Source organism: Canis aureus, chromosome 3 (assembly GCF_053574225.1).
Source record: "Canis aureus isolate CA01 chromosome 3, VMU_Caureus_v.1.0, whole genome shotgun sequence".
Taxonomy (NCBI): domain Eukaryota; kingdom Metazoa; phylum Chordata; class Mammalia; order Carnivora; family Canidae; genus Canis; species Canis aureus.
In genome coordinates this window covers 11,726,204-11,746,928 of record NC_135613.1, presented here as the reverse complement: position 1 = coordinate 11,746,928, position 20,725 = coordinate 11,726,204, and the positions used below count along the sequence as shown (strand labels likewise).

At 47.8% G+C, this 20,725-nt stretch overlaps 2 protein-coding genes and 1 long non-coding RNA gene across 17 annotated transcripts in view; 1 reads left to right on the top strand and 2 right to left on the bottom strand.

Moving 5' to 3' along the window:
* Nucleotides 1–4,265, bottom strand: part of TLE7 (TLE family member 7) — a 12,863-nt gene extending 8,598 nt beyond the window's left edge. The window contains exon 1 of one of the 5 annotated variants that reach the window (XM_077889869.1): nucleotides 4,002–4,265. The gene's annotated coding sequence lies outside the window, so the exon portion shown is untranslated. Of the gene's footprint in view, nucleotides 1–2,647; nucleotides 2,994–3,368; nucleotides 3,571–4,001 lie in introns of those variants that run through there. The other 4 variants (XM_077889878.1, XM_077889873.1, XM_077889875.1 and 1 more) reach the window with 4 other exon arrangements.
* Nucleotides 2,713–11,039, top strand: LOC144308913 (uncharacterized). Its single transcript, XR_013375139.1, has 4 exons — nucleotides 2,713–2,869; nucleotides 4,790–4,983; nucleotides 9,553–9,690; nucleotides 10,685–11,039. It is a non-coding gene; the product is annotated as an uncharacterized LOC144308913 (long non-coding RNA).
* On the bottom strand, nucleotides 6,248–20,725 carry ZNF23 (zinc finger protein 23). 11 transcript variants are annotated; one of them, XM_077889674.1, is made up of 7 exons: nucleotides 20,614–20,725; nucleotides 20,146–20,287; nucleotides 17,093–17,163; nucleotides 16,416–16,549; nucleotides 14,132–14,258; nucleotides 13,435–13,548; nucleotides 6,248–8,509 (listed from the first exon to the last, which is right to left on the bottom strand). In XM_077889674.1, exons 4-7 carry the CDS (start codon nucleotides 16,506–16,508, stop codon nucleotides 6,717–6,719), a joined length of 2,127 nt encoding a protein of 708 aa, XP_077745800.1. In that variant the 5' UTR covers nucleotides 16,509–16,549; nucleotides 17,093–17,163; nucleotides 20,146–20,287; nucleotides 20,614–20,725; the 3' UTR covers nucleotides 6,248–6,716. The 11 variants fall into 11 exon arrangements, with proteins under 11 accessions (XP_077745800.1, XP_077745809.1, XP_077745825.1 ...); XM_077889683.1 differs by having other exon boundaries at nucleotides 20,146–20,247; nucleotides 20,614–20,668; XM_077889699.1 differs by having other exon boundaries at nucleotides 17,093–17,220; nucleotides 20,146–20,247; nucleotides 20,614–20,659.

Below are 20,725 nucleotides of genomic sequence, written 5' to 3'. Positions count from 1 at the left end.
TTGACGCCAGGTCCACACAATCCCACATGGCCCTCTTCCAGGCTGCAGAGAGATGGAGGATGCCAGGAACAGGTGGCCATTTGGCTTCAACAGCCTGGAGAGGATGCTTCCTGCGCATTCTTTGGCCAGACACTGGAAATGCTAAGATTTGAGTTGTCAGACACTGGGAAGAACATAAGTGGGGGTTATGTGGGGGGTTATAACAGGGTACTCAACTGAGACATGAACAAAAGAAGAAACGGGGCAGCTCTGAGGGGTGCAGTGTCAAGAACAGTGGTTCTCAAACTTAGAGGCAAGTTAAAGTAACCTGGGTGTTTATCGGTGCTCAAGGACCTGTGCCCTCTCCATTACTATCAGTAGGACTGTGGCCTGGGTGTCAGGATTTTTCAGAGTTCCCACTGTGGTTCCAGTGTGAGCTAAGGTTGGAAACCACTCAAGTAGAGGGTTCTGCAGAGAGGGAAACAGGACCATTGTGTTTGTGAGAGGGTAGAGGGAAGCAGGTGGGAACATTCAAGAGGCTGAGGATGGAGGGACCAGAGTGACAAAGGAAGGTCAAGGGCACAGAAGGAATTTATTTTATTTTATTTTTTTTAATTAATTAATTTATTTATGATAGTCACACACACACACACACACAGAGAGAGAGAGAGAGAGAGAGAGAGAGGCAGAGACATAGGCAGAGGGAGAAGCAGGCTCCATGCACCAGGAGCCCGACGTGGGATTCGATCCCGGGTCTCCAGGATCGCACCCTGGGCCAAAGGCAGGCGCTAAACCACTGCGCCACCCAGGGATCCCGGAATTTAGTTTAAGATAGAAAAGGGAAATGACCACAAAAGGAATTTATAACCTAGATGGAGAAAAGACAGTTTCGCTCTATTGTCTCTCAACTGTGCCTGTGGATGGTGGCACCCATCTTGAGCCTAGACTGTACCCGGGCTGGTGGCCATCAGGTAAGACCAAAGATGTGTGAACCAGGGTGTTAGAACTTCCAGGTGGAGTTAGCAGACTGGATCCAGGACCTCAATCAAATACTGTGTACCCACCCACTCACCCATTATCTTTCCCTCCAAGTGGCCAGTGAGCACAGGTTTATTGCACCCCTGCTGCCCTGGGCTCTGAGGACACAGGGCTGAGCCTACAAATCTGGCCTTGACCCTTTTGGATTTCAGTCTTTGGGGTGACACTGATAGTTGAGCTGTGAATTACAAATCAGAATGGAAAGTGACAGGATGGAGTTAGGGAGGGTGTGACAGGGGAGCACAGGGAAGGGGGACACACCAGATGTGAAAGGTCATGAAGGGTCAGTGAGGTCTGCAACATGAAGGATGAAAGGTATTCTGGGGGGAAGTGGGGTGGAGAAGAGCACAGGAGAATGTTCTGGGTAGAGAGAATAGCAGGTACAAAGGTTTGGATTAGTGTATTTTAACAACTGGGAGAAGCTTCTAGGGCCTGGAGCACAGAGAGTGTGTTGTGGGGGCCAGAAAGGTAGGAAGGTGTGTTCTAGTCTAGGGAGAGTAGGTGGGGGAGCCCCCGAGGGGTTCTGAGCTGGGGGAGACAGGATCAGACTTGTGTTTTGAAAGGACTCAGCCTACTCTTGAGTGGATAGATGGGGGCAAGACCGGAGTCTAAAGACCAGTTAAAAGATGCTCAACATCAGTAGTTATCAGGGAAATAGAAGTCAAATCCACAATGATATTCCACTTCACAGGATGGATATAACAACAAAAATTTACAGCAAATAATAAATGTTGGTGAGGATGTGGAGACGCTGGGATGCTTGGGCACTGTTGGTGGGAATGCAAAATAGTGCGGCCCCTGTGGAAAACAGCTTGGCAGTTCCTTCAAAAGTTAAACACAGAATTACCACCTAACCTCGCAATTCCACTCCCAGGTATACACCTGAGAGAACTGAAAAGAGAGCCTCCGACAGATTTTTGCACACCAATGTTCATAGTAAGCATTATTCACAACAGCCAAAAGGTACAAACAACCCAAGCGTCATCAACGGATGGACAAACGAAATGTGGTCTATGCACACCATGACCATTAGTCGCCAATAAAAAGGGATGAAGTACTGATTCATGCAACAACATGGATGAGCCTTGAGAACATTACACTGAGTGAAAGAAGCCAGACGCAAAGTTCCACTTACGGGAAATATCCAGAACCGGCAAAGCCCTAGAGACAGAGAGCAGACTGGTGGTTGCCAGGGGCTGGGGGGGGGGGGGGGAGTGATTCCTTAATGGGGTCTCCTTTTGGAGTGATCTGCAACTAGAGAGTGGTGATGGGCACACAACACTGTGAATGTACTTAATGTAACCGAATCATACACTTTGAAATAGTTAAAGTGGTCAATTTTATGGGTATTTTACCACAATAAAGAAAGAAAAACTGTCATCCTGTCGCGAGTGAGAGGCCTCGCGAGTTCCCACAGCATTTTTCCTTCTTCATCCAGCAAACACCGGGCAGTTTAGCTGGTGGTTTTCGTAACCTTTGCTCCCCAGGAGAAGAGCCCGCCAGCCGCCGGGTGGCCCTACCTGCCCCGGGACACCTTGGCCCCCCCAGTGGCAGCTTGGGGCGGGCAGGAGCGGGCGGACGCAGCGGTACCCGGTGGGCAAACCCCGAGGCCGGAGCCGAACTCTCAGACCTGGACCTCAGTCGTCGGCGTCCAGAGCTTTCTCTGGGGGGCGGAGCGCCCTCCGGTGGGCGCTGGGAGCGCAATCAAGCGCTGAGACGTTTGCGCTCCGAGGCCCGGCGCGGTGCGCGGAGGTTGTGCTCCTCGGTGGCTCCCCGAGCCCGGGAATTCCTGCTCTCTCGGCACTAGGGCCTCCCCGGGAATTCACCTGACGTCCGACGTCGCTGTGAGTGGGTAAGCCGTCTAAGCCGCGGCACCAAACACTTCTTGATTCAGTAACAGGGCCCGCTGGCCTGGAGCTAGGGAGCCAGGGCCGCCTCGCCCAGGGAGCCCCCGCCCCCGACGCTGTGGGAAAACAACCCGCGGGGAGCGCTGGCAGCTGGTGGAGGTCGCGGCCGGGGCCTGGGGCTGAGGCGACCGCGGGGCGGCGAGGGGGCTGGGCGGAGGCGGGAGAGCCGGCGGGGGGCGGGGGCGGGGGCAGGGGCAGGGGCACGGCCCGGGCTAGGCCCCCGCCCCGCCCACCTGGTGCCCACCTGGTGCCCGCGCCGCTGCTCGCCGCCCGCTGCCCGCGGGGCTGACCGGCCGCTCCTGCGAGCCCCTCCCGGGCGAGCGCGGCTGCGGAGGCGGCTCCCTCCCCGGGGTGCCTCCCCTCAGCCACCTCAGCCGCGGCCCCGCTGCAGAACGCTCCGGTTCTCTGGAACGCGGTCCCGCTTCCGCCCTCGACGCCCCTTACCTGCCGAGGCATCTTTGGGCCACACCCCGCCCTCCGGCCCCGGGCCCGCGGGCAACCGGCCCCTCCTCGCGGGCTTCACCGGGCGCCCCCTCGGGCTTCCAGGCGGCGCCTCAGACTTGCGGGGGCGGGGGGACGTCGGCCGAGGGCCACCTGGAAGGTCTGCAGGGCGCTGGCGCAGCGTTCTAGGGGTCCCCGGCCCGCGTGCACCCCACCCCCACCGCGGCTGCCGTGTGCTCAAGGGGCAGCCCGGGCTCAAGGCCGGGGGGGGGGAGCCCCCCGCGGCGGCCCCCACGGCGGCGGGCCTGGGCTTCCCGCGCCCTGCAGGGAGGGACGCGGCCGCCGGGGGCAGCAGGGCGCCGAGGCGGGCGGCCGGCGGCTGCTAATGGCTTCTCGCGCCCAGGAGCAGGTCGCGGCCCCGGCGCGCACAGGCCCGACGCCCCTGCCCTCCTCGCACCGAGGCTGACGGGGCGCGGGGGCGGGAGCGCGCGCCCAGCCGCCGGGACTGAGGCGGCCGCAGACGGCTGCCAGCTGCCCCCCACGCGGCGCCGCGGCCCGGGCGCCCGGGATCCGGAGCCTCGGGTCCCCACCCCGGGAGCATGCGGGCCAAGGGCGGGTGGCCCAACTGCCCCTTACCGTGGCGGGCTGCAGGAAACGGGCCGGGCAGCGCGGGGGTTCCGGGAGCCGGCGCGGCTGATCACCGGAGCCACCGGGCCCGCGCCGCAAGGAGCAGGCAGCGCTGGAGCAGCAGGGAGGCTCGGGTCACCGGCAGCCCGAGGCCCGGCGCAGGAGCCCGGGCCCAGCAGAGCGGGCTCGGCCCCAGGGCTGGAGCCCCGGGAGCCCTGGGACGTGCTGGATTTGCTGGGGACCACGTGGTCTGTGCGGCGTCCCCGCCTGAGCTGGGGGAAGGGACTGTAGGGAGCTCTCAGCCCGAGGACTAGGGACGCGGGGAGGCCACGGTTCGCCTCATCTCGGCTTCCCCAGCACGGTCGACCTGGGCCTGTGGGAGGGGGTGTCCTCAGGTCCCTATGAAGAGACAGGGTAGCACACAGTGGGGCTGTGGTCTGCCGACTCTGGGGTCCGCAGAGGCAGACTGGGTCCAGAGGCCTCTTCTCACAACCCCTAGCCCTAGTGTCAGGAGGAGGGGGATGCCAGCCCAGGGGTAGCTGTGCTGGGCCTCTTGGCCCCCCAGATGACACTGGAGCCTCGTCCTGCTTCGGCCTTTCTCCCCAGGCTGTCCCCTGACCTGCTGGGTGCCTGTGGGCAGCCACATTTACCGCTGACCTGGACAGGCCAATTGCCTCCTTACCTGGATGGGACAGGACCAGATGTTCTCTGAGGGCCCTTCCAGTGTGACAGGCTGGGCCGGAAGGGTGTGCTAACTGGGCTAAGGGAGAAAGACTATTTAATCCTGGCCCTTCCAGACCCACAGCTCCAGTTCAGAAAAATAGAAGAGCTTTTGTGAGGGAACAGAAGTCTCTGGTGCCGTGGCTCCTTTGTTCCTGGTAAGGCTTCCACTGGACCCAAGCAGCTCTGCGCTGGAGTAATGAGCACTGAGGATACAAGATGGTAGGACTACTGGGATGATGGAGCCATGTGACTTCATGAGGCTCTGCAGGTATCTTTCTTCTTCCTCTTGTCCTCGGGATCCGAACAGAGGACCTGTCCTGGACAGTAATAAACCTAGAGAGAGAAAATCCTCAGGAACCATCTGGTGGGAAGGGCCTGGAGTTCCGGGACCAGCCCCCACCCTGCACTGACAAGAGCCTGAGACCCAGAGAGATTGTGGTCACACAGGACACCGGTAGCAGATCCCAGACAGTAGGTGGCTCTTGACCCTCCTAGAATCCCTGCCTTGGTCTTGCCATGGCACAGAAACTGCCAGACCCTGCCAGGAGCCAGGACTGTGGAGACCCAGCTAGTGGCTGCTCATGAACCAGGATGACTTGGGGAGTGCTGTACCCTTCCCACCTGGGTAAAAGATCACATTAGCACTGATTTGCTGTGGGACCAGAGGTAGTGCCATCCCTCTTTGGGCCTGTTTCTTAAGTAAATTAAGGACTTGGACACCATGACCTGGGGCACTTTGGTCTTAGGGTATCCTCTGGAACTGCCCAGAGGAGTAGGGTCAGATAGGGGGAAGAAAGCCCGTGCTCCTTCCTGTGTTCTGGGAGCTCCAGGGTCTGGACTCTACTCATGCTCAGCTCCCAGAAGCCTGGGGGCAGAGAGCAGTGGGACTTCCACACAGTGGCATCCCCAGGATGACGCTCTGCTGAGGTCCTACAGCACATCATTGGCTTTCTAACAGGAATGGTTCTTTTGAAATACACAAGACAGCATCCTTAGCCAACAATGTCTGCTCAAGCTACAGAACATGCAGAACCAAGTGTCAGTGGCCTATGGGGGTGGGGCGTACAGCCTCTGTGTACATAGGGTACATTGTATGTGTCTGTGTATGATTATGGGTGTGTTTATGGGATGGTCTGTGGAAGAGAGGTCTGAAGGCTCCCTGTGTATGACTGTGTGCAGGTTTCCTTTTCACTCCTTAGAGGACTGAGACTGAACATCTCTTACTTTATTAGTCATCTTGATATTTTTTTAAAAACTGCCTGTTAATGTCATTTGGGGAGGGGTCTATTAGATTACATATCTTTCTCTTGATTGTAAGACCTATCTTTACATGTTAAATATCTATATCATAAATCTTACAAAGGTATTTCCACTTTTTGTGTCCCAAACTTCATTTGGGATTGTTAAGAACATAAATATGTAATTTTGAAAAGTCACTGTATTGGTATTTTCCCTTATGGTTGGTTTCTAGCTTTCATATGATGCTTAAGAAAGGTTATCTCCCTTCCATGAAAATAAAAAGTTTACTCATCTTTTCTTTCTAAGGAAATCTTTATTATTTATCCTCTTTACAAAAGTGATGCATGCTTGGCGTCAAAAGTGAAAGGGAAGTAAATTTAGGTAAATTGACTATCTTCATGAATTATCCTATCCAAGAACAAGGTTTCTTTCTTTTCCCCATATACTTTTCCTTTAGTGGCTCCCAGTGTGGAGGTTTCTTTCTCCGTATAGATCCTGTGTAAAAATTAAGTTTATACCTAGGAGATCCATTTTTTCTTGATGCTATTGGGAATGGGATCTTTCATCATATTTTCTAACTTGTTGTTGGTATAAGACAAGCTATTTATTTTTAGATGTTACTTTTTAACCAGTCATCATTCTTGATTCTTAAAGATGGAAAATGCCATATTCATTTCCCTCAGAGTTTCCCAGCAGGGTGAATCTGATGAAACTTGATCCATTTCATTAACCTTGAGAGTTTTCTAAGAAATATCCTTCTCATTAGGATTTGCCTTCACTATGGACACTCTGATGCTGACTAAGTTGGAAGGTAAACCTGAAGGCTTTCCCACACACATTACACAAGTAGGGTTTCTTCCAAGTATGGACAGTCTGATGTATAATGCAGTCAGAACTATAGCTAAACCCTTTGCCACACTCCACACATCTAAAGGGTTTCTCCCCAGTGTGGCTTCTCTGATGCCGAATTAAATGGGCATTAACATGGAAGGCTTTTCCACACTCCTTACATTGAAAGGGTTTCTCTCCAGTATGGATCCTCTGATGTACAATGTAGTCAGAACTACAGCTAAATGCTTTTTCACATTCCATACATTTGAAAGGTTTCTCCCCAGTATGTATTCTCTGATGCCTAGTTAGTTTGGCATTGATACTGAAGGCTTTCCCACATTCCTTACATTGATAAGGCTTTTCTCCAGTATGGATTCGGTGATGATCAAGTAGGTTTCTTTTAGAAGTAAAGCATTTCCCACACTCCTTACATTCAAAAGGTTTCTCCCCAGTGTGAATCCTCTGATGCTGCATTAATTTTGCATTAACATTGAAGGCCTTTCCACACTCATTACACTCATAGGGCTTCTCCCCAGTGTGGATTCTCAGATGCTGCCGTAGCTGGGAATTACACCTGAAAGCTTTCCCACATTCGTTACATTCATAAGGTTTCTCACCCGTGTGGATTCTCTGGTGCTGGATTAACTTCCCTTTGACACTAAAGGCTTTCCCACATTCGGTACACTCATAGGGTTTCTCACCTGTGTGGATTCTTTGATGCTGAATGAGTTTTGCATTATTACTAAAGGCTTTCCCGCACTCTTTACACTGATAGGGCTTCTCCCCGGTGTGGATGCTCTGATGCTGCCGCAGCTGGGAGCTGCACCTGAAGCCTTTCCCACATTCATTACACTCATAAGGTTTCTCTCCAGTGTGGATTCTTTGATGTTGAATTAATTTTGCATTAACATTGAAAGCTTTCCCACAGTCATTGCATTCATAAGGCTTCTCTCCAGTGTGGACTCTCTGATGTGTGATGTATGCAGAACTGCAGCTGAAGCCGTTTCCACATTCCTTGCACTGATAGGGCTTCTCTCCTGTATGGATTCTCTGATGCCGACTTAGACTCCCGTTAACACTGAAAGCTTTCCCACACACCTTACACTGATAGGGCTTCTCCCCACTGTGGATTGTCTGATGTGTGATATAATGGGAACTGTAACTGAAGCTTTTCCCACATTCCACACATTTGAAAGGTTTCTCCCCACTATGAAGTCTTTGATGCCAAATTAATTTTGCGTTAATGCTAAAGACTTTGCCACACTCCTTACACTGATAGGACTTCTCCCCAGTGTAGCCATCTTGATGCTGAGAGTTACACCTGAAGGTTTCCACTAATTCTTCACATTTAAAAGGTCTTTCCCCAGAATTAATTATTTCATGCTGAAGAAGTTTTGTGTCAAAGCTGAAGGCTCTCTCCAGTGCTATATGTTCAGGGGGCTGTTCTTTAGGGGTGACGGTGTGACATTGATCCAACTTTGAACTCTGACTAAAGAAACACTCCTCTATGGAGCTGGTGTCATCTTTCACTGTTCCGTCAATGACACTGCTGTTTTCTTTCTTCATGCTTCCAACTAAATGGACTTCCTGCTGTTTCTCTAGAATACAAGGTTCTGAAAAGTCTGTTTCCTGGGAAAAGTCCCTCTGAAGTTCAAATGATGTACTATGTTTTTCTTCATACATTTCCTTTGTCAAATTATTGTCAGTCTGGATATCAATATCTACTATAAAAAAAAAAGAAAACAGAAAAAGGTCATGTAAGAACCATGTTAGAAAAAAGAAAAGAACTGTGGTCAAAAGAATAAAGAATCGTATTTAACCAAAGGTCTCTTGAAAATTGCCAAACTCGGCCAAAGAATCTAAGGTTCATCCATAAGGTGGAATAATATGTAGCTGGTAAAAAAAAAAAAAAAAAAAAAAAAAAAAAAAAAAAAGAGAGAGAGAGAGAGAAAAGAAAGAAAAGAAAAGAAATCCATATATGCTGACACGAAAAGATGTCCATGATACACTGTTAAATGGAAAAGCAAGCAGAGAAATGGATGTAAGGTAGATTCAGCTGTATAAAGGAAAAATAAAATAGGCCATTATATACTTATATATTTGTATGTGTATGGCTAGAAAACTGGAAGAATACACAAGAAACTGAGCAAATTGGTACAGGAAATTTGGGAGACTTTTTTCTACAATATGCTTTATACACTTTCTGTATAGTTCTGAGCATGAATGATTTATAAAGGTTACCAACCTCTATGCAAATAACCAAAACAAAATGGTTAAATGTGACAGCAATGGAAGAAAATCCTAGGTTTTATCCACCAGATGAGCATTCTTCCTATCACACCACACCTTAATATACTCAGCAGTTTCGTCTCAGCTATCCTTGTGTCCCTAAGTCCCTTGTTGATATAAATGGAAACTGCTCAAGAAGGAAAAAGTACAGGATCCAACAATATGTAGCAACACTGAAGATGGCAAGAGTTTGCAGCACCAGGAGGTGAAAGGGAGAGACCTTGCTTTTCTTGGAACTTAAACTCTTGGCTTTCCAAAATTTCTCCTTCACCTTCTTTTTTCTCTGCTTAGAGAAGGAGACTTTAGGCTCTCTTGATCTCTTCAATCCATCTCTTCCCAACCCTCCAGAACACTGCTGCATTCTCCTTGCCTTTCCTTCTTCCTCTTCCCTCAATCCTGAAAGTCATCAGTCCCTAATGTTTTGTTGTTGTTGTTGTTGTTGTTGTTGTTTTTAAGATTTAATCAATTCATTTGACAGAGAGAGAAAGCACACAAGCAGGGGGAGAGGCAGAGGGAGAGGCAGAAGGAGGCTTCCCACTGAGCAGGGAGCCCAATCCCAGGATCCTGAGATCATGACCTGAGCCAAAGAAGACACTTAACCAACTGAGCCACCCAGGTGCCCCATCTCTAACATTCTTTCTGGAATCCTTATAGTCCCAGTAGGGAGTTAGGTATCTGGTCCCAAATTTCTCAAAATTGCCCTCAAAATGCTGCCTCTATTTTTCTTCTCCCATCTCTCCTCAACCACATGTAGTAAATCGCCTGAAGAGACCCAAATGACCTGAATTTCCCTAGCAAGCATTTTCAAAACACTGGTTGGTCTTTACCCAATATCAGAAACGTGCAAAGAAAATTCAAGTTACGTGAAATACAACCATCTAACAACCACATCTAATCTTCTGATGTATCTCCTCCCCCAATCATTTTCCTCCCAGTTTTCTAAAAAAATTTTGAAAGATTTTACTTATTTATCTGAGAGAGAGAGAGAGGGAGAAGCAGGCTCCCCAAGGAACAGGGAACCCAATGTGGGACTTGGCCCCAGGACCCTTGGGATCATGACTGGAGCCGAAGGCAGACACTTAACTGACTGATCCACCCAGGTGCCCCTAAAAATGTTTTCAAAATTGAAAATATTTTTCTTTCTTAACATTAATAATGACAATTTTCCAGTATCTTTAGATATTCTGTAAAAATATTTTGTAAATTGCTAAATAGCACTCCATCCTGCAGAGGTATTTTATTTTAACCAATTCTCTGTATACTGAATTCCCACATTTTATTATATAAAATTATGATCAACTCTTGTGCATGTACATCTTTGTCTGTATCTGATTACTTTATTAGGATACTCTAAGAAGGAATATCCAGACTATCAAGGACAAACTTTTAAAAGGCCCTTGAGAAGTATTTTCTAGAAAGACTACTGATCCACATTCATCTCCAAAAGTCTATTCCAGTTTGATTTATTGTTCTAGTATGAACTAGGGAAACTGAAGGAACTCCATGAAAAACTGCTTTTTGCTTATTTTCCTGCTTCTGTTCTTGCTAGGACCTGTACTGCTGCCTTGTGTATGTCTTATAGTATAAATGATATCTGTTTTTCTTATAAGGGTCAAGAGGTTAAGGAGTTTTCGGCGTCTTCCAGCACAGGTGATAACATCTAAGGAATGACCAAGCAAGGCCGTCATATACATTTTCTAGACCATTGACTCTAGACATCTTAATATCCAAACCTCCTGACTCCAGGGAATAAATGCTTTATGGAGGACACCTGAACACTTGTCTTTATTCTGACCAGTTCCTGGGTGCCTGAAGAGGACATGTACACCGGACTCTAATCCTCAATAAAAACCGAAGACCCCGAACAAATGAGATATTCACTTTCTTTTCCTTTCTGAGGCTCCCAGACACTCCACCTGCTATACTCTATCATTTATGCTATTCAATAAACTCCTCTCTCACTTCCTCCTGGCTCATATTTGATTTCTATCCTGTTCAAAGCCAAGGACCCTCATGGTGGGTCCTGCAGGACCCCCCTTGGGTCCTTGGACCCAGCCTATGTCAATATGTTAGGTGAAACATCTCTGTTTTAATTTATATTTCATTGGTTTTACTGAGGGTGAAGATTTTTCATATTGATTAAAATATGTACTTCTGGGGATCCCTCGATGGCTCGGCGGTTTGGTGCCTGCCTTTGGCCCAGGGCATAGTCCTGGGGGCCCGGGATCAGGTCCCATATTGGGCTCCCTGCATGGAGCCTGCTTCTCTCTCTGCCTGTGTCTCTGCCTCTGTGTGTGTGTGTGTCTCTCATGAATAAATGGATAAAATCTTTAAAATAAAATAAAATAAAATATGTACTTCTTATGTGGGTCACTTAAAATATGCTTTGACAATTTTTCTGTACTAGTGACCTTCAATTTACCAAATCCTACAATGTGGCAGATGCTACCAGTTACTTAACCAATATCCAATCTCCCTTTCATCCTTACTAGTATATCCTCCAATTTTTTTGAGGTAGCAATAAAAACTACAGATAAAAACTATATTTTTCCACCCTCTCTTGCAGTGGTGGGGGGGCATAAGACAGTTTCAGCAAATGAGATTTAAATAGAAGTCACTGTGTGGGCCTTCTAAAAGTTTTTTTTTTTTTTTTTTTAAGATTTTATTTACTTATTCATGAGAGACAGAGAGAGAGAATGGCAGAGATACAGGCAGAGGGAGAAGCAGGCAGCAGGCTCCATGCAGGGAGCCCGATGTGGGACTTGATCCCAGGACTCTAGGATCACGCCCCGAGCCAGAAGACAGATGCTTAACTGCTGAGCCACCCAAGCGTCCCAGTTTTTTAAGAGAGTCAACTCTGCTGATGTGGGCCTTGTGCCCTTTACCTACTTTCCCCTTCTGTCTGCCTAAAAGCCATTTGATTCCTCACTTCAGTTAACCTACAAACACCAATTAATGTTTTCATTCTTAGCTAAGATCATGATGGGTTATTTGAAAACTTTAAAGACTTCAGGATTATCTGCTGCTTATGGAATAAAATCCAGACTCCTTTTTTTTTTTTTAAAGATTTTATTTATTTATTTATTCGAGAGAGAGAGAGAGAGAGAGAGAAGCAGAGACACAGGCAGAGGAAGAAGCAGGCTCCATGCAGGGGGCCTAATGTGGGACTCAATCCTGGGACTCCAGGCTCATGCCCTGGGCCAAAGGCAGGCACTAAACCGCTGAGCCACCCAGGGATCCCTTAAATCCAGACTCCTTTGAGGTCCACAACATCATCTCTTTTCCCTTAAACTTTTCAATTTGCAAACATGTCCTCCTTAGTCAGGGATCATCTGGTTGAATGACCACAAGGAACAAAAATCCACTGAAACTATCTTTTTAAGAAGGAGGATTCACTGAAAGGATACACGACAATCTATGGACCACAAATGCAGGAAGTAAATGGAAAATCATCTGGCAACTACTCTGCTTAAGCCAACAAGAAGCTTGCTACTTCAAGTATGGTCTGGGAACCAGAAACATTGGCAGAACCTGAGAATTAATAGAATTGCAGAATCTTGGCTCTATGCCAGACTTACTAAATGACAATATATATATCTGCATGACACCCCAGTGATTCATTTGCACATCATTTGAGAAGCACTGAATTGAGAGCACTTTCTCCTTTCTGCCTTATTTCCTACATCTTACTATATACAGTTGTCTCCTCAAAAAAAATAAAAAATAAATAAAAATAAAAACTAATACTTCACTGAGCATACACAGTAAGTTAGACATTTAATATGTATTATCTCATATAATCCTCAACCCACAAGACCAGCACTATTCTATCACTTTATTATTCCATTTTCAGAGATAAAAACACTGAACCTTGGAGAACTCAAATAACTGACCTGCTCAAAGTCACAACTAGGAAGTCATATAATTAGGAATAGTAGTTGGGACTGGAGCTCAGGGAAGTCTACTCCAAAGACTATACTTTTAACTGCCAGGCTATTCTCCCTTTCTGTATAAAAAAACCTGTTAATTCTCCATCTATTACATTAACTATACAATGCTTAGGAAGTAGCAAGGACCCCAAAACACCACATTCATTCATTTCATCTGAAAAAGGTAGAATCCCAAAATTAGGACTGGGATGAATTAGAATGAAGCATTTGAAAAAAGATCTGTTCTTAGAATTAGAAACAGCAAACTACAAAAATAGTCAAATCTCAACTATACCTATCTCTATAAATCATCATTTATTTAAATTTTACTGTGTACAGCTGGCTCATAAATACGGCATGCTTATATGCTAAAGTTGACTTCTTAAAGAGTTAAACTCTCCCCTGTAAAAAACAGCCTGTGTGTCCCTTACCAGTCCAGAGGCCCTGGGGGCCTATTTCTGTTCCAGCTGCCAGCGGAGATGGGCCTTCCAGCTCACCTGCTCCCTCCAGTTGTGAGATCACAGCAGGTTTGAGAAGCGAAAATCCTGTTAAGGGGAAAAGAAATAGGAGAGACAGGTGAATAATCTCCCACAGAGGAGTTTTAAGCATCTCCTCAGGCTGTCCTTGGCAACGGGAAGGCAAAATAAGAGCACTAGGGGATCCCATGCCTAAAGACTATGGGAAACTGAGGGGGTGGGGGGTTAAGTGGAAAGACGGGGGTTTGGAAGGTATATGTGTTTGGAAGGTGCCTGAAGTGTGAGAGTTGGGAATGGCCCAGACTTGGGCCCAGAAGACCTCAAGATATGCAGGTTGGGTAAAGGTGAACCTGAAGATAATACTGTGTGTGCAGCAGTAAGTTTCTTTTTTCCTCGGTGTCCAAACCACAACTTCTAGAGGATGGATAAAGAGTGCATACCAGTCCCCAGCAAAGTCCTATACTGGCCCCAAAAGGTCTTGAAGTTCACCCTTCCCAGCAACCCTTGACACAAGGGGTATTAGGAATCTCAGCCTCTGGGGTTCCCACTCAGTAAAGGATTACCAGAGACCCTACCTCCAACCTGTTAGGGGGCTATAAGCCAGGAAACCCCAACTGGCAGAGTCCGGGTCCCAGGGGGAGAGAGGCCTTACCCAAGGAGGCCACATTCCCATAATTCTCCAGCATCACGTCCCTGTACAGGGCCCTCTGTGCAGGGGACAGGCCATCCCATTCCGTCTGGGTGAAGTACACAGCCACGTCCTCGAAGGTCACCGACTTCTGAAACAACAGGTTCCTGCTGCCCTAGGGCCAATTCCATGGCTCAGGCCCTAAGTGAGGGGCAGAGGGTAGTATAAGGGCTTGGGGAGGGAGCTCGCCAATAGTACAAAATTAATAACAAGGGGAAAGGTTAGAGAAATAGCACCTGGAAAGTAAACAATGGAGAGTATCTGACTTCTCTCACGGCAGGGAAACCTCATGCCGTATTTTACATTTATAAAAGACATCCTAAAAAAACAATTCCCATAATCAAGTTCCCCCAAAGTAACTCCATTCTTTCAGTAAAACCACATCCTCAGTGGCAGATGCAGCTCAGGACCAAGCCACCAGCATTCCCCCTTGAGACGGCTCCTCCATCCTGCCCCCTCACCTATAAACCTCTAGCCACCCCAGAGAACAGCTATGGCCTCCATCTTGTCCAGCCCCCATCTGTCACCTGACTCCTGTCACTGCCCCTGCTTCAAAGGGCTGTGTGGTTACTTTAGCACCTCCAGCAGCTCAGCACTGCCCAGACTGGCTGGGGCAGAGGGCAGCAGCCCATTCTGCTTCCAGATGCATCTCACTGAAAATCCAACATTTTCTGTCATCCTCTCCCATTTATGTCTCTCATCCTTTCCAACTTTACCCAAGAACTCACTGTTTCTCCAAGAAGGTTTGGGAAAGAGGGCAGATTAGCCTTCCCATTGGCCAGCTACTCGGCCACCCTTCCAGCTGTTCCTCTTTGCATCACAACACCATGTGCTCAACACAGGCTCTGCATCAGGATTGATGCCTCCCTTTTGGGCGGCTGCAGCCTCTGGTCACTCTCTCTGCCCACCTCAGTCTTCTGTAACAACCTTAGGGACCCACTGGCAGGGATATGCTCTCATTCCTCTCTGCCAGGTTCTGTCTTGCTTCCTTCTCCTGACCTCCACCCATCAACAATTCCAGTCCAACCTCTGGATGAGTCTGCAAGTCACCCAACTGTGACCAAGGAACTTCTCTGAACAATATTAAATGCCTTCACTGCTACTGCCACTACCATTACCCTGGTAAGCTGGTGCCTCCTCCTGAATTCAAACACCCCCCTACCATCTGTGCAGGAAACCTCAGCCAGAACCCTAAGGATTGTTCCTGATCCCTCCTTTTCCCATACGCTAACCCCCAATCCTTTGACTCTACATCCTAAAGATTTTTATGTTAAGCATTAGTTGAATTGGATTCTTTTTTTTTTTTAACAACTACTTTCCTTGATGAAGCCCACATCACTTGGACCAATGGAATTCTTTCTGGAGTGGTCATCTTCCTTTAGAATCATCTCTAAAAATTATTCCCTACAAAGCCATCGCAATTCTGACCACATTAACGTCACTGGTTGCACACATCACAGGGATGAGCAATTAAGAATGAAACACTGGTTGTGTGACCTTGGGCAAGGCACTCTACTCCCCTATACCTTCGCGTCTTTTGTGGCAGAATGGGCACAACACAGCACCTATTTCAGAGGCCAGGTGTCTGGACTGAACAATCCATGCAAGTGCTTTGTATGGTGCCTGCAGCACAGCAAGCCTCAAACGATGCTACTGGGACTGATTATTCCCAACCTGTAATCCATGGAGGTCCATGGATGTGCTTCAGGGTGTCCATGAAGTCCCTGAAATTGTATGGAAAATTTGGTTTGCATGTTTATTTTTCTTGGGGTGGGGAGAGGGTCCAGATCTCTTATGAGAGATCTAAAATTTGAGCCCCGATCCCAAGCCCTGAAAGCCTCTCCAGGACAAAATGAGACATCCTGTTCCATTGGACTTCCTGTCTTTTTCCCTCTCCAGATCCTACTCTCAATTCCCCAACCCCCACCAAATTAGAGGCACAGCCACCCTTTGTGATGAGCTAGTCCTACTACTACTCCTCTTCACCTACACCCCGGTCCCTGAGCACCCTAATCTTCTGCTGTCCTCCATGTGAATGGAGATTCACATCCATGCATGGAGTATCCTCCATGGGCAGCTTTAATGTTCCCTGTTCACCAGAGAAGCAAAGAACCTTGTTGTACAGAACATTTCACTCCTGCCTTCAGGGATGCTCTCCTGCTGCTTCCATCCCTTCACTTCACTGCTCTTCCCACAAGTTCCAGGCGGAAGTGAGGAGGGCCCCTCCAGCTTCCACCACGAAGCTCACCAGCTTCCCTTCCCAATTTTCTTCAATTTGAAACTGTTCAGAGGAAGAGCTGAAGGACCCACAGCTCACCTGGGGCCAGACTGTCAGAAGCATGGCTGCTATCACCTGCTCTCCCTCTCAGAGAAGGGCTGGAGCTGAGGAAAAAGAGAGAGGCAAGTGTGAGGCAAGCCCCATCCCAGGAGGAACAACACACTCCCTCACAGAAGATTTGAGACACAGGCAGCCAGTGTCCAGATAGGAGTCCAGTGGGAGCTGCCACAGGAAGAAGGGGGTGATCTGTTCACTGGCTTGGTGCCCAGGACCCCTCCCAGCCATGACAGTGATGCTCACTGCCCGGAACCCTAGGATTTCACAATTCTGACACACATAAAATGTTTCCAGAGCCTAAAGCATAATAAACCAAAGACCTACATAGCAACAATTCAGCTCAAGAAATAGATCATTACCAAGATCTTGGACTTACTTGTTTTTCTCTAAACAAGTATCATCCTTAATTACTCTGCAAGAGAAGCCAGGCTGGCAGAAGCCAGGCCAGGACAGAGGCCCGAGTCAGGCCCCATGGAGCTGGAGGAGCCGTTCCCCTACCTCCTGCCTGCTCCCTCACACAGCAGAGTGTCCTCTACTGCCCTGTCTGTAGAGACCTTGGGAAGCCAGCCTCCCACACAGCCCAGGCTTACCTTTGAGGTCCCAGGCTGTCTCCTCATGTTCTCCAGCCTTCTGATAGTGCAGAAGCCAGGGCCTCAGCTCCCTGAGAGAAGGGATCACTAGATCATCTAGGGTCCCATGACCCAGCACCCCGTGTTCGCTGTATTCAAAACACATGGACTTGTTATTTTTGGGTTTATACTGCTCCCAAAGTTAGTCTTGAAAACATGTGTTTTTCTGGGATGCCTGGGAGGCAAAGCAGTTGAGTGTCTGCCTTCAGCTCAGGTGGTGACCCCGGAGTCCCGGGATCAAGTCTCACATCAGGCTCCTCGCAGGGAGCCTGCATCTTCCTCTGCCTATGTCTCTGCCTCTCTCTGTGTGTCTCTCATGAATAAATAAAATCTTAAAAAAAAAAAAAAAGAAAATGTTTTCCTAAAATATCTATGTCTTCTAGGATTTCAACTTGAGTGCAGAGTTGTGAAAAACACTGGTTCATGATTCTTTCCAATTCCTCTGAATCTGGAGCTACTTTGCTTTTCCCACTTCTTTTGAATATATGTGTTTTCTAGACTCTTTCCCCTTTGTTAATATTATGGATGGAATGCACCCCCCATCCCCCCCAATTCATATGTTGAAATCCTATCCTCCAATATGACTACGTTTGGGATCTAGGACCTGTGAGGAGGTAATGAGGTAAACAAAGCCATAAGGGTGGGGCCCTACTCTGATAAGGCTGGTGCCCCCTTATAAAAGAGAGGAAGAGACACTAGAGTTCTTTTTTACCACATGAAGACAAAGTGAAAAGGCAGTCATCTGCAACCCAGGGAACCAAGAACCAAATTGACTGGCACCTTTAAACTTGGGCTCCTCCAGAACTGTGAGAAATAAATTTTGTTGGTTGAGGCATGCAGTCTATGGTATTCTGATCTGGTGGTCTGAGCAGACTCAAAGTTAAGTTGAACGATGGTTTGTCTATTTGAATGTTGTTTTCTTTTATTTTTAAAGTGCAAATTTTTCTATTTATTTACAACACTACTCTTTTCTATTTCCTTGTGGTTCATTAAGTTCTGCTTTGTTTCTTTAGCTCTGTGAGAGCTATACCTCTGTGAGAAGTACACCTTCTGTTCCGCTCCAAATCCTCTGGTCTTAGTCCAGTGCCAGAGGCTTTGACCAGCTTTGCACCGGTACAATCTACCAAAGTGTCCTCAAGGATCTACCACATGGGGCTGGCTCCTCCCCTGGGGCTTCTCTGGTGTCCTGTGTGGGACACCTGCTAGGTCTAAAAAGCAGAGAAGAGTTAATGTCTGTGAGGCCACCTATGACCAACAGGAGACAGAGGTCAAGGGATAAAAATTTTCCCCTTCAGTCTCCTACATGAAATTCCAAGGCTCCTCAAAGATCCTACAAGACTGAGCACTAGTCTTGCCTGTAGACAGGCCAGCCTGACAGTACAACCTCGTATTGGCTCTCCCTCCTGTTTCACTCTCCTTGTCTTTCACTCTGCCCTTGGAATACATTCCCAAGTGCACCGCCAGCACATAAACCTCTGTCCTATGTTCTGCTTTTGGAGGAAGCTAGACTATGCAAAAGGCTTTTTTCTACCTTCATGAGGTTGCATGATTTATTCATTTATTTTCATTCTTTCCTACCTAGCAATTAAAATTTATAAGGCCGGGATCCCTGGGTGACTCAGCGGTTTAGCGCCTGCCTTTGGCCCGGGGCGTGTTCCTGGAGTCCTGGGATCGAGTCCTGCGTCAGGCTCCCTGCATGGAGCCTGCTTCTCCCTCCTCCTGTGTCTCTGCACCTCTCTCTCTCTCTCTCTCATAAATAACTAAATAAATAACTAAATCTTAAAAAAAATTTATAAGGCCATAAATTTTCCCTCTGAATACACTATTAGCCACATGCCAGAGTTTTTAAAAAATATTTCATGTTTTAATGATATTAATTACATTTTGTAGACTATCAGCACCTGTGTTTTATCTCTGATCACAGAATTGTTTAGGATAGTTTGTTGCTAATTTCTTCCCTGCTCATAATTTCTGGCTTTATTGCATGTGTTTAAATAGCCTGATCTATTTACCTCTGCTTTACGGATTTTTGAGGGCTTTTTTTTGTTTTAGCTAAAGTGTGAATGCTTACAAAAAAAACTTACTCTATAATAGAAGAACATATAATTCTATTTGAATCTAATAAATCAACTCTACTAATTTTATTACATAGATATTTCTCTGTAATCCATGACTACTTTTACCTAATTAAACTGAGCCAGCAAAGAGCAGACTCACACAAAACGGTGAGCCCACAGGTTATCATGGACAAATCTTTTCGAGTGTTTAAGACATGAGTAATTCTAACACTACTGAAACCGTAGGAGAAAACAGCAAAATAAGTTTCCCGGTCCTTTTCATGATGCCAGCACAACACTGATACAAAAACCACAGACCAGTCTCATTTATTAATACTGACAGAAAAATTACTAATATAAAGGAATAGACCCCAGTAGTTCATTAAAGTGACATACCATGACTAAAAAGGATCATCCTGTGAATGCAAGAAAGCTTCATATTAGGATACAGGTTAGTATAATTTTCCACATGAATAAATCAAAGAAAGATAAACACACTCTCCATCCCAACAGATGCCAAAGGCAGTTGATAAAATTCAATATTCATGCTTACATTTGAAAATTTATGCTCTAGAGAAACCCTCATATGTAGAAAATATGTACAAAATTATTAACAGTCTCTGAAGAGCAAAAAACTAGAAACAACCTACAAATACATTGAAAATACATAAATAAATAAATAGGCCTATCATTTTTTAAAAGATTATTTATTCATGAGAGACACAGAGAGAGGCAAATATAAATATGAATGTTTAATAAATAATATATTCATATATATTTCATGTTTTCATTACTATTTTATGATTTTAGTGTAGTATAATTTTCGTGATGGTATTGAACGAGCGATTCCGGAACTATTTTACGTGTATTCCAGGATCGAGCAAACCACCGATTACAATGTTGAAATCATCCCCGGGTCATCGTCACCCCACCGGCCCGAGCCTAGGGCCAAGTTACCTTTGAACTGCCCGCTCCAGACACAGTGCCCTCCAGAAGCCGGGCCGCTTCTGCTCCGGGGTGACTGGGCTGGGCTCTGCTTGTTCTGTGCTCCCACTGAGCCTGTCAGGAGTCGGAAACACACAGTCCGGACGAGAAATGCCTGTAGTGGGAGCCCCGCACGACGTCGACACGTCAAACGCCTCAGGGCGCCACAATGCGCTTCACCCCTGATGTTCCACCCCTGGCTGCTCCGCACATCCCCGAACAGACGCGGCGCGGGGCTCGGCGGCTGGGACAGCAATCCACGCCTCGCCTCCCACGCGAGGGAACGTATTCGGTCATCAAGCCCGAGGCGGGCACACGGGACAGACACGGACCCCCGCCCTCCCCGGCCCCCGAAGCCCGAGCGGCAGCCACCGCCGCAGCCACGGCAGCCACCGCCGCCCGCCAGGGCACCGCCCCCGCCTCGGGCAGCCCCGCACTCACCCCCGCCGCCCGCCGCCCGCCGCGCCGCGGCGCAGCCGGAAGTGCGTCACCGGCCCGGGCGGAGCCTCTCTAGCAGCCGCGGTGCTCCTGCTCGGTGGTGCTCTGGCTGCGC